This window comes from Chiloscyllium plagiosum, unplaced genomic scaffold, assembly GCF_037043375.1.
Source record: "Chiloscyllium plagiosum isolate Xiang-an unplaced genomic scaffold, Cpla_swu_hap1 HiC_scaffold_9, whole genome shotgun sequence".
Lineage (NCBI taxonomy): Eukaryota > Metazoa > Chordata > Chondrichthyes > Orectolobiformes > Hemiscylliidae > Chiloscyllium > Chiloscyllium plagiosum.
The window spans coordinates 96,163,514-96,176,211 of NW_028270147.1; the positions used below are offsets into that span (position 1 = coordinate 96,163,514).

Genomic DNA, 12,698 nt, shown 5'->3' on the forward strand with positions numbered 1-12,698 from the left:
TACTTCTGTAAAGATTCTTCATTATAAGCTATTAGCAGATTTTTTTGCATTTTTGAGCGACTGCTGGGGAGTGGAATTGTAGTGTCAGATTGATAGTAAGCCTTTGTCATTGAACATCATTATTTGAACACTATATATAATGTAAAATTGCAATAGTGATTGATAGATGGAAACACAATTTTTGAGTAGAGTCTAAGTTAAAATAACTACATTATACCTATGTTTGTGTCTGCAAATACTGAAGAAAATCACGAATATTGAATGTAAAAGTCTCGATTGTAAATGATGGGATATTACCACAGCAGAGTATAATCAGTAGTATATCAGGAATTTTCAGTATTCTGCAAAAAATCTGAAGACAAGTGGAAAAGAGGGTCTGGATTTACAGAGGAATGAGAGAGAGAAAGGGAAGACTACTTTTGATCTTTTGTTTTGTTGGTCAAAGTCATTGAGAGTTGCCATGCTTGGTCTCGGCAGCCCCAGCTAGAACTAATTAGTTGTGGCCCTCCTTCTGAGATGACCCATGCCTGGATGTGTCAGTTTACTACTAACAGTTGAATAACTTCATAGAATCACATAGCCATCATGCCTGTGCCAGTTCTTGGAAAGAGCGATCTAGTTGTAACCCTGTCAATCTTTTCCTTTTCAAGGACATATCAAATGTCCATTTGAAAACTATTGAAATCACATCCATTTCAAGAAATACACTCCACATCATTCAAAATTGCACAAAACAATTTTTTAAATACCTTGTCAAGCATTACTATCTCAGCTGAAACTGTGTTGCCAGTACAAAAACTGCACAACCTGTTAGAAACAAGGAAGGGAGAGTTAAGAATGTATTTTTCATGCAGGCTGTTATACTTTTAAAAACAGGCATAGGGTATACACATCATTCCTCAACCAACCCCAAACCAATAATCTTCACTTAAATTTGGATTAATTACAGAACTAGCACTTATGAGTTAATTAGTTGTGTTTGTCTCTACCATATAGTTATTTATAATTCAGCAAAGTATAATGCTATCATTATTCTAATGCTAGGCACACTTGACTTCTGTCAAGGATTACACCTCACCGAAAAAATAAGCTCTGCAAAAGTGGTTTGGAACGACTGTATTGATGAATGTCTGTGTATGTAATATGAAATAAAAGCCAGTAATGCAGTTTAGCAAACAGTGGCTCTTCTCATTAGAATAGGGGTTTATTTTAGAATAGATGCAATGAAAGCTGAAATTTGATGACATTCCCTACAAAACTATTCCCTGATTTGAAGCAAAAAACTCAACAAACACGGAAGAGTTTGTGTGCCTTTTACTGTGGTGGCCCCCCCCTTTGATAATGGCAATACATTTACAAATATTGCTGCAACTTTCTACGAGGTGTTTATAAAAACTAAAACGTGCCAAACATTAAAATAATGATAGCATTATACAATGCTGAGTTATAATTAACGATATGGTGGAGACTGGCATACCTAATTAAATTTAAGTGCAGGTTCTGTAATTAATCCAGTGTGCTGACAATTGTTGGTTTGGTGGTGGATTTTTACATGCCTAAAGATGATATGTATATCCTATACCAGTTTTTAAAATTATGGCAACCTGCAAAAGGGATCTTATTTTGCTAGTTCTATGCTGAGATTTTTCTGGGCTCTCATCAGTGTTGCACAGCTGTTTGCAAAGCCTGGACTATGGTTGAGTACACTGATGTCCAGCCTTCCATATTATACCTTCGGTAAACGCTATTCATGTCCTTTGTCCCTCCTAGCACTGTGTACCTATCATTCCTGTGCTTGCTGACCTATATTGGTTCCCTGTTAGGCAGAGTCTAGATTTGTACCATCTCATGCTTACTTTAAAAATAGTTTTTTGTCTCAGTGTTGAAGTCTACTCTTCTTCTGTCTCACAAGTTATCCTCCGGTCTGCATTGATTTAGTTTTGGCCTCTTGACAATCGCTAATTTGAATTATTCCAGCATTAGTGACTGTTGCCTGCTGCTGCCAAAGGCTGGGCCTCTGAAATTCCTTTCCGAAGCCTTTATACCTCAATTTTTTGCCTTTGACCAAACATTTGGCCATCTGACTTGATATGATCTTAAGAGACTCTATATCAAATCTTGCTTTGTAATGCTCCTGTAAAGTTTAGACAATTTATCATGCTATGTACATGTAGCTTGCTGCTGTTGTTGCTAGGGAAATCACTCATAGTATGGATGTGTGTCCATCTGTCACGTCGTTGAGAAAAGACAATGAGACAAAGACAACTACTATCTCATTGTATGTTATTTGTGATGAAAAAATATTCCAATCAGCATTACAAATCCCTTTTCCAATGCTGACCACACAAAAAAATTACCTGCTTGACTTTCTCCTTTTTTTCTTCAATCAGTATCTGATGGGGGATTCTTCCAAGTTCAGTCGGTGCAAAAATCTTCAGAGGGAGTTGCAGAGAGAATTCATGATGAAGCTACACTGCAACTGCCTTCCCCCTTATGACACTAGCTGTCACATTCTGCATAAATGTGAGTGAATGTGTGAATATGTCGGTGTTTAAGTGGGTATTGGCAAATAGTATGGCAAAGGTTGAGTCAGGAGCTAGTTGGGAATTTTGAGGTGGGTGATATGGATTGGGAGGGGAATTGGATGGTTAGGTTGGTAAGGTCATGGTTAGTCAGTGTTTAAATCAGGAGGTCAGGGTGTTTGGAGGGTCACGTGGGTATGAGTGTTAGGCAAATCAAGAGATAAGGGTTAAAATTTCAAAGAATTGGAGGAGCTGTAAGGTCAAGGGATTATCCGACGATCAAGGGGAGGGGTTGGTGGGGGCTGGAGAGGGTCAGGGTCAAAGAATTCAGAGGATCAGGGAGTCAGCAGAGAAATTGGGAGGGTCAGTTGTATAATTGCCCAGGAGTTAGGTGTAGTTTTAATGTGTGTAATGTTTCTTATATAACTATCCAATTAAGTAAGCTAGATCTTCTCCAAGTCTAACTGAGAGTCAGAAGTATTTATGCAGGATCCTGGAGGAATTGACTGTCGAGAAATGGGGCTTCGGGATGTAATGGATGCATGTCACTCCTTCTCTCCCACCATGATGAAAAGGTATCCTTGAATTGGAGATGGTCCAGCGAAGGTTCAGTAGATTGGTCCCTCCTGGGATGGCAGAGTGGTCTTGTGATGAGAAGCTGCCTAAATTGGTACATCACAGCCAAAGCATTTGGGGCTTTGAAATACATGAAGGCCATAATGAAATTTTATGAGCCTCCTTCAATGAATTGCCATTTCTCTCCTAAATTTGCTGCTGGTAGTTTTACTAATAAGCCCATCAGCAGCAAGTATGGGAAACAGCCTCTGATTGGAGGAGCAGAATGTGTCATTGGGTTCAGGTTGAAGCCTCACAGCAAGAATGGCACCATTGATGGAAAGTCTGCTTGGCAGATGAAAGGGGCATGGCATTTGACACTGTCCTATTCCGTTTGTGGGTGCATGACTATGAAATTCTCCACAGGTTACCCTTTGCTCCCTGTGAGAGGAGCCAAGCATATTGAAGATCAGAGCGGCTGTCACCTTTACAATCTAAGGCAGAGGATATCTTCCCACTCGTGTAACCCTCAGATCCCGCTTTATCAAGAATAGCAGGAGTGCAGGGATGTCATATTTGCTGTGCTGGTGCGCAAAAAGCGGCATGGCTATGGGTGTGGGGGCCAAGGCTGCGCACAAAGAGCGAGTCGAATAGTAGACAAAAATGTATCCCTCTTGTAGAAGTACTGTCTTCCCTGAGAGTCAACAATCGGCACGGTGGCTCAGTGGTTAGCACTGCTGCCTCACAGCGTCAGGGGACAGGGTTTGATTCCAGCTTGGGCAACTGTCTGTGTGGAGTTCGCACATTCTCTCTGTGTCTGCATGGGTTTCCTCCGAGTGCTCCAGTTTCCTCCCACAATCCAAAGATGTGCAGGTCAGGTGAATTGGTCATGCTAAATTGCCCAATGTGTTGAGGGATGTGTAGGTTAGGTATATTACTCTGGAAATGTAGAGCAATAGGGTAGGGGAATGGACTTGGGTGGGTTACTCTTTGGAGGGTCAGTGTGGACTTGTTGGGCCGAATGACCTGTTTCCACACTTTGGGGAATCTATGAATCATGATGGCAGTGACGATCTCTGAACCTGCAAGGCTGTGAGGGGTGTGTGTACACATGACTGAAGTTTGGGGTGGGGTAAGGTCGTGAGGGAGGAGAGATGGGAGAGTGTGTGTGTCAGGGAGGGAGCTCTACCACCTAGAAGCACAAGGTCAATAGCTATATGGGAACACCACCACCTGCGAGGTCCACTCCAAGCTATGCACCATCCTGGCTTGGAAATATATTGCCATTCCTCTACTGTCACTGGGTCACAATTCTGGAACTCCTGCCTAATGGCGCTGTGGATGTATCTATACTATAAGAACTGCAGTGTTTCAAGGAGGGGACTCCTCAACATCATCTTGAGACATTTGAGGAGGAGTTACAAATGCTGGTCTTGTCAGCGATGCCCATATCCCTTGGAATAATAAAAACAGGCCTATATTGTTTGGTGTTTGGAAGAATGAGAGTTCATCTCTTTGGGACGTACAAGATTGCAATGGAGCTTGACAGGACAGACAACTGTTTCTTCTAGCTGGATGATCAAGAGAATTGGGAGCTGTCTCAGAATAAAGAATCAGTCATTTAGAACAGAGATGAGAAGAAATTTCTTCACTCCAAAGGATTGTTAATCAATGGAATTCTTACCCAGAGGGTGATGGATACCCCATCAGTGAATATATTTAAGGCTGCGCTTGATAGATCATTAGTCTCAGAATCAAGGGACATATGAAGTGAGTGGGAAAGTGGATTCAAAGCCAAAGATCAATCATGATCATATTAAAAATTGACAGATTATGTGGTCTACTCCTGCTCCTGTATGTTGTGTTCTTATAGAATCACACAGCGTGGAATGAGATCATTCAGGTCATTATGCTTTAAAGTGGCTACCCAATTCACTTCACTTCTCTTGTTGCTCTGCAAACCTATTCTTTTTTTCAGTATATATCCAATTGTCTTTTGAAGAAACTGCTTCCAGCACTCTTTCAAACAGTGCATTTGAAATCATAACTTGCTGTGATTCATGTCATTGTTCCTCTTTTTTTGGCTAATTATTTTAAATCTGTATCCTCTGGTTACTGAACCTCTCACCAGGGAAACCATCTGTAATTGCTTTAGTATTGTCCCTTTTTTGATTTATGCAGCGTTCAATGATAACTTAGTGAGAATAACCAAGATGTCGAATGCAATGATAATTTTGTTAACTTCACGATTTAATGTGTCCCAAACTGACATTATTATTAGTGCAAAACATATATTGTGCGTGGCATGGTGCCTTAGTGGTTAGTACTGCTGCCTCACGGTGCCGGGACCTCAAGTTCAATTCCACACTTGGGGAACAGTCTCTCTGTGTAGTATTTGCATGTTTTCTCCATGTCTGTGTGGCTTTCTTCCAGGTGCTCTGGTTGCCTTACACAGTCCAGAGATCTGCAGGTGAGATGGATTGGCCGTCCTAAATTGACCGTAGTGTCCAGGGATGTGCAGGCTAGGTAGATTAGCCGTGGGAAATTCAGGGATCTGGCAGGGGCGTGGGTCTAGAAGGGATGCTTTTCAGAGGGTTGGTATGGACTCGATGAGCTGAATGGCCTGCTTCCACACTCTAGTGATTCTGTGATTATTTTTACAAAATAATATCTGTGGGGGAATAAAATGGACAAAGTAATTTCATGAATATTACACACAATATAGCAAGCACCCATAACACTGGGTTTCTTGGCACAGAAGGCTGTGGAGGCCAAGTCATTGAGTATATTTAAGACTGGGAGAAATAAATATGCATTTTACCACCCAGGAAATTGAGAAACTTATCAGCCATGATTGAATGACAGAACAGACTTGATGGGCTGAATGGCTTAATTCCTGCTCTTGTATCTTTTGGTCTTATGGTTTGCCATGGAGGTTTTGGACCAAACACAATCAAATGGGACTAGATTAATTGTGAAAGCTGGGTTGGGCTGAAGGGCCTGTTTCTATGCTGTAAACCTCTGACTCATGAGTTGACCTAGGATAACTGAAGATAGCGATGTATTATCCTTATAGGAACAATGTTACTAATGATTTGGCACTGGAGGCTACTGCTCCTACTTCAGTCAATTGTGACCTTCAACTGCATATCTGTAGGTCTGGACTTCATAGTCTGTCAGTCTGGAATGTTATGTGGCAGCTTTGTATTTTAAAGAAAGGCTAAGCACTTCTAATTATGATTTGGAGATGCCGGTGTTGGACTGGGGTGTACAAAGTTAAAAGTCACAACACCAGGTTATAGTCCAACAGGTTTAGTTGGAAGTACACTAGCTTTTGGAGCGACGCTCCTTCATCAGGTGATTGTCACCTGATGAAGGAGCATCGCTCCAAAAGCTAGTGTACTTCCAACTAAACCTGTTGGACTATAACCTGGTGTTGTGTGATTTTTAACTTTGTACACTTCTAATTACTGTGTACAGTATCCGGTTTGTACAAATGGTGTTCATTAAAATTGTGATCAGTGTCTTCAGCCATTGTTTTCCTCCCTTTCACTTTCATTGATTCTTTTTTGATCATTGTCTTGGGTTCATTTGCAACCTTGACAGGTATTGTTTTGATCTGAGCTGAGCTTTAGACTCTCACCAGTGGTAGGCAGGATAAAAAAAGGTTAACTATCTCTGCATTATTAACTGCCTCCATATATCTGTGTTTGGAGAAACATTCATGACCTCATGGGTTGATTAGTGCATCGAGACAAGTTTTCAATCATAAACCTCTTCAACCTGCTGTGGCTGTTTGTAACCCAATGAGCACAGTTCCTCTGACTTTGGCTCTTTTATTTAGTTATATGCTTCTGTTATCCCACTACTGGTAACAAAGTCATCAGCCATGCCAGTCCTAATCTTTGGACTTTTCTACCTAAGCCCAACTATATCGAAAGGTCCAAACCTCAACTCTTTGATCCAGCTTTTGGCCAGCCCTCGTAACTTTCTCTTGCTGATATAGTGCCCATTATGTTCACCTTTCCATTTGTTATCTGAATGTTGCAATCACTAATGTGAATGCAACTTGTTACTAAATATATTATAACATTTGTACTGTTATAGATATTTGAAGGCAATTTAAGTCTGATCTGGGGATTGAATGTCACAAAAGATACATTTAGGTAACAGAATAAAATAAAACATGCAAGATTTTGACAGGAGACAGTAGTGGTTTACACTAAAGGAAACCGTGTATCTATATAATTATAGAGAGGGATATGTGTTAGTAATTCAGCAGGAACTTTAAAATGAGTGTTTGGGAATGTTGTCATTACTGCTTATGTATAGTACAATTGAAGAGTGTAGATTATGTCAGCAATTCTGTAGGCTTAGTTTGTTTGTGGTTGTCTTTTGGCTGAATCCTAAAATTGGATTACACCTTGGAATAATCCAGGCAGCCATTTTCTTTTCTATGTTATAGAAAGGTTAATGAATTTTAAAAATTAAGAAATCACTTTTTTTCACTGTCATAGCATTTTTAATGACCAGGCACTGCAAGACAATCAGTTGTAGCATTTTGTGATGTTACATCCAGGAAAATATTAGCACATTCTTTTGATGATAACTGAATGAATCTACTCTCTGTTTTGAGAAAGCCTGCAAACAAGTGCCCTGTAAGAGATAGTGATTCTAACTGGACAGCAGTAGGATCCTTGCTCAGTGGCCTCTTCTGGTAATTTGCACAGTTTTAGATAGTTAACTTGCAGCTGCACATGAGGATGACCAAGCCGAAGTTTCTTACCATCTGGCACCATGGATGGATTTGGACAAATGAAGCATATTTCTGCGGCAATGCTGTGCATCTTTATTGACCAAACTGAGGTCTGCCAGTATGGATTTTTTTGGTTGTTTGTAGAAGGCTAAGTACAGACTCTATTTAACGAGAACATAATTGGAAAACCCACAACCAAAATGTCTCCTGTTAGATGATATTTTGTGAATGGGCTGCACTTAGAACGTAGAACATAGAACAATACAACACAGAACAGGCCCTTCGGCCCACGATGTTGTGCCGAACATTTGTCCCAGCTTAAGCACCCATCCATGTACCTATCCAATTGCCGCTTAAAGGTCACCAAAGATTCTCTATCACTCCCACAGGCAGTGCATTCCATGCCCCCACCACTCTCTTGGTGAAGAACCCACCCCTGACATCTCCCCTATACCTTCCACCCTTCACCTTAAATTTATGTCCCCTTGTAACACTCTGTTGCACCCGGGGAAAATGTTTCTGACTGTCTACTCTATCTATTCCTCTGATCATCTTATAAACCTCTATCAAGTCACCCCTCATCCTTCGCCGTTCCAACGAGAAAAGGCCTAGCACTCTCAACCTATCCTCGTATGACCTATTCTCCATTCCAGGCAACATCCTGGTAAATCTTCTCTGCACCCTCTCCAAAGCTTCCACATCTTTCCTAAAGTGAGGCGACCAGAACTGCACACAGTACTCCAAATGTGGCCTAACCAAAGTCCTGTACAGTTGCAACATCACTTCACGACTCTTGAATTCAATTCTTCTGCTAATGAACGCTAATACACCATAGGCCTTCTTACAAGCTCTATCCACCTGAGTGGCAACTTTCAAAGATCTATGAACATAGACCCCAAGATTCCTCTGTTCCTCCACCTCACTAAGAACCCTACCGTTAACCCTGTATTCCGCATTCTTATTTGTCTTTCCAAAATGGACAACCTCACACTTGGCAGGGTTGAACTCCATCTGCCACTCCTCAGCCCAGCTCTGCATCATATCTAAGTCTCTTTGCAGCCGACAACAGCCCTCCTCACTATCCACAACTCCACCAATCTTTGTATCATCTGCAAATTTACTGACCCACCCTTCGACTCCCTCATCCAAGTCATTAATAAAAATTACAAACAGCAGAGGACTCAACTGATCCCTGCGGAACTCCACTTGTAACTGGGCTCCAGGCTGAATATTTGCCATCTACCACCACTCTCTGACTTCGACCGGTTAGCCAGTTTTCTATCCAATTGGCCAAATTTCCCTCTATCCCATGCCTCCTGACTTTCCGCATAAGCCTACCATGGGGAACCTTATCAAATGCCTTACTAAAATCCATGTATACTACATCCACTGCTCTATCCTCATCCACATGCTTGGTCAGCTCCTCAAAGAATTCAATAAGACTTGTAAAGCAAGACCTACCCTTCACAAATCCGTGCTGGCTGTCCCTAATCAAGCAGTGTCTTTCCAGATACTCATAAATCCTATCCCTCAGTACCCTTTTCATTACTTTGCCTACCACCGAAGTAAGACTAACTGGCCTGTAATTCCCGGGGTTATCCCTATTCCCTTTTTTGAACAGGGGCACAACATTCGCCACTCACCAGTCCCCTGGTACCACCCCCGTTGACAGTGAAGACGAAAAGATCATTGCCAACGGTACTGCAATTTCCTCTCTTGCTTCCCACATAATCCTAGGATATATCCCGTCAGGCCCGGGGGACTTGTCTATCCTCAAGTTGTTCAAAATGCCCAACACATCTTCCTTCCTAACAAGTATCTCCTCTAGCTTACCAGTCCGTTTCACACTCTCCTCTTCAACAATACGGTCCCTCTCGTTCGTAAACACTGAAGAAAAGTACTCATTCAAGACCTCTCCTATCTCTTCCGACTCAATACACAGTCTTCCACTACTGTCCTTGATCGGACCTACCCTCGTTCTCGTCATTCTCATGTTTCTCACATACGCATAAAATGCCTTGGGGTTATCCTTGATCCTATCCGCCAAAGATTTTTCATGCCCTCTCTTAGCTCTCCTAATCCCTTTCTTCAGGTCCCTTCTGGCTATCCTGTATCCCTCCACTGCTCTGTCTGAACCCTGTTTCCTCAACTTTATGTAAGCCGCCTTCTTCCTCTTTACAAGACATTCAACCTCCCTCGTCAACCAAGGTTCCCTCACACGACCATTTCTTTCCTGCCTGACAGGTACATACATATCAAGGACACGTCGTATCTGTTCCTTGAAAAAGTTCCACATTTCCACGACATCCTTCCCTGACAGCCTATGCTCCCAACTTATGCTCCTCAGATCCTGTCTTACAGCATCGTAATTACCCTTCCCCCAATTGTAAAACCTACCCTGTTGCACGCACCTATCTCTCTCCATAACCAAGGTGAAAGTCACAGAATTGTGGTCACCATCACCAAAATGTTCACCCACTAACAAGCCCATCACTTGTCCCGGTTCATTACCGAGTACCAAATCCAATATGGCCTCCCCTCTGGTCGGACAATCTACATAATGAGTTAGAAAAGCTTTCTGGACACACTGCACAAACACCGCCCCATCCAATCTACTTGATCTAAAGAGCTTCCAATCAACATTTGGGAAGTTGAAATCACCCATGACTACTACCCTGTGGCTTCTGCACCTTTCCAAAATCTGTTTCCCAATCTGTTTCACCACATCTCTGCTGCTATTGGGGGGCCTATAGTAAACACCCAACAAGGTGACTGCACCTTTCCTATTTCTGACTTCAGCCCATACTACCTCCAAAGGCAGATCCCCCTCGAACTGCCTTTCTGCAGCCGTTATACCATTTCTAATTAGCAACGCCACCCCCCCCCTCCTTTTTTTCCATCCTCCCTAATCTTACTGAAACATCTGTAACCAAGAACCTCCAACAACCATTCCTGTCCCTCTTCTATCCACGTTTCTGTGATGGCCACAACATCGTAGTCCCAGGTACCGATCCACGTCTTAAGTTCACCAACCTTATTTCTGATACTCCTTGCTGAACAGTCTTGTTCAAATGGCTACACTAACAATCAATTTTATGGTAATTAATCAAGCTTGTAATACAGAGTACATATGAACAGTAAGTTCTGCTATAATGCGTGTTTCTTCAATGTGAATTGGCTTTAATGTGGTTGAAGAATTTAGATTGTTATTTGTAGAATACAAACTTTCCTTGCCTGTATTGCCTATAACGCTATTCCGGCCCCATTAGTTTAAATGTGGCTGTTGCGCAATTCCTTATAATGCAGGGTCGCGCAGGAACTGAACGATTGTGTTATATCAAAACCGACTCTATATACAGCACGAAGGAGGCTAAATGGTCCATTGTGTCTGTGCCAATGAAAAAAGAGCAATCCATTTAATCCCACTTTCTAGCTCTTAGTTCATAGCCCTGTGGAATGGGCATTTTAAGTGTATAATTCAGGTATTGTTTCAAATATGACCAAGACTCCCAACAAAAGCATTTCTTCTCAATAACCCTGTATTCCTCTAATAATTATTTGAAATCAGTGCCTTCTGATTAATGACCTTTCTACTAAGGGAATTGAGGGAGGAGGCTCAGAACTTTATGTATTTCAATTAAATCTTCCCTCCACTTTCTCTGTTGTAGAAGAAAAAACAAATGGACATCCTGTAACCTTTTCTCATAGTTAAAATTCTATGATCGTGTCCTTTCTATAAATAAACATGCACAGTTCTCTAGCTGTGGTCTAATTACTATTTTAACTGTTTCAGCATAATCTTTCTGCCCTTATATTCTATTACTCATCTAAAAAAAACGTAGAGTAGTGTGTAAATAGTCCAACTCGGGAAGGGGTCGTACTGGATCTGGTGTTGGGGAATGAGCTGGCCAGGTGGTGAAGTTTCAGTGGGGGATTACTTTGGGAATAATGATCACAATTCTGTACGTTTTAGAATACTCTTGGACAAAGACAAGAGTGGTCTTAAAGGAAGAGTGCCAAATATGGAGGAAGGCCCATAGCAAAATTTGGCAGGAGCTGGGGAATGTGGATTGGGAGCAGTTGTTTGAGGGTAAATCCACATTTCATATGTGGGAGGCCTTTAATGAGAGGTTGGTTAGAGTGCAGGACAGACATGTCCCTGTGAAAATGAGGGATTGAAATGGCAAGATTAGGAAATCATGGATGACAGGTGAAATTGTGAGACTAGCTAAGAGGAAAAAGGAAGCATACATAAGGTCTAGGCGACTGAAAACAGACTAAGCTTGGGAAGAATATCGGGAAAATAGGACCAATCTGAAATGAGGAATTAAGAGGGCTAAAAGGGGTCATGAAATATCTTTAGCAAACAGGGTTAAGGAAAATCCCAAAATCTTCTATTCGTATATAAGAAGTGGGAGGGTAACTGGCCCCTCAAGGACAAAGGAGGGGAGTTATGCATGGAGTCAGAGAAAATGGGTGAGTACTTTGTGTCTGTCTTCACCGAGGCAAGGGACATGATGGATGTTGAGGTTGGGGATGGATGTTTTATTACTCTAGCTCAAGTCAGCATGAGGAGGGAAGAAGTGTTGGGTAGTCTAAAAGTCATTAAGATGGACAAGTCCCCAGGTCTGGATGGGAGCTATTCCAGGTTACAGAGGGAACCAAGAGTGGAAATAGCTGGGGCCATAACAGATATCTTTGCAGCATCCTTGAAACTCTAACCACCTGACTGGGCTCATTCCCCAACACCAGGTCCAGTATGGCCTCTTTCCGACTTGGACTATTTATTATATTTTTTTAAGGTAAGTAATAGAATATAAGGGTAGAGAGATTAGTCCTCAGCAAAGGACTCACCTTCATCCCCC

At 41.8% G+C, this 12,698-nt stretch overlaps 1 protein-coding gene across 2 annotated transcripts in view; it reads left to right on the top strand.

Moving 5' to 3' along the window:
• Positions 1 to 12,698, top strand: part of LOC122554626 (solute carrier family 53 member 1-like) — a 332,318-nt gene that overhangs the window by 17,095 nt on the left and 302,525 nt on the right. Inside the window, exon 1 of one of the 2 annotated variants that reach the window (XM_043699948.2) lies at positions 2,412 to 2,523. The exons of the other annotated variant lie outside the window; for it this stretch is intronic. Within the exon in view, the coding sequence (XP_043555883.1) occupies positions 2,494 to 2,523 (30 nt within the window). The 5' untranslated portion in view covers positions 2,412 to 2,493. Of the gene's footprint in view, positions 1 to 2,411; positions 2,524 to 12,698 lie in introns of those variants that run through there. 2 annotated transcript variants of the gene reach the window in all.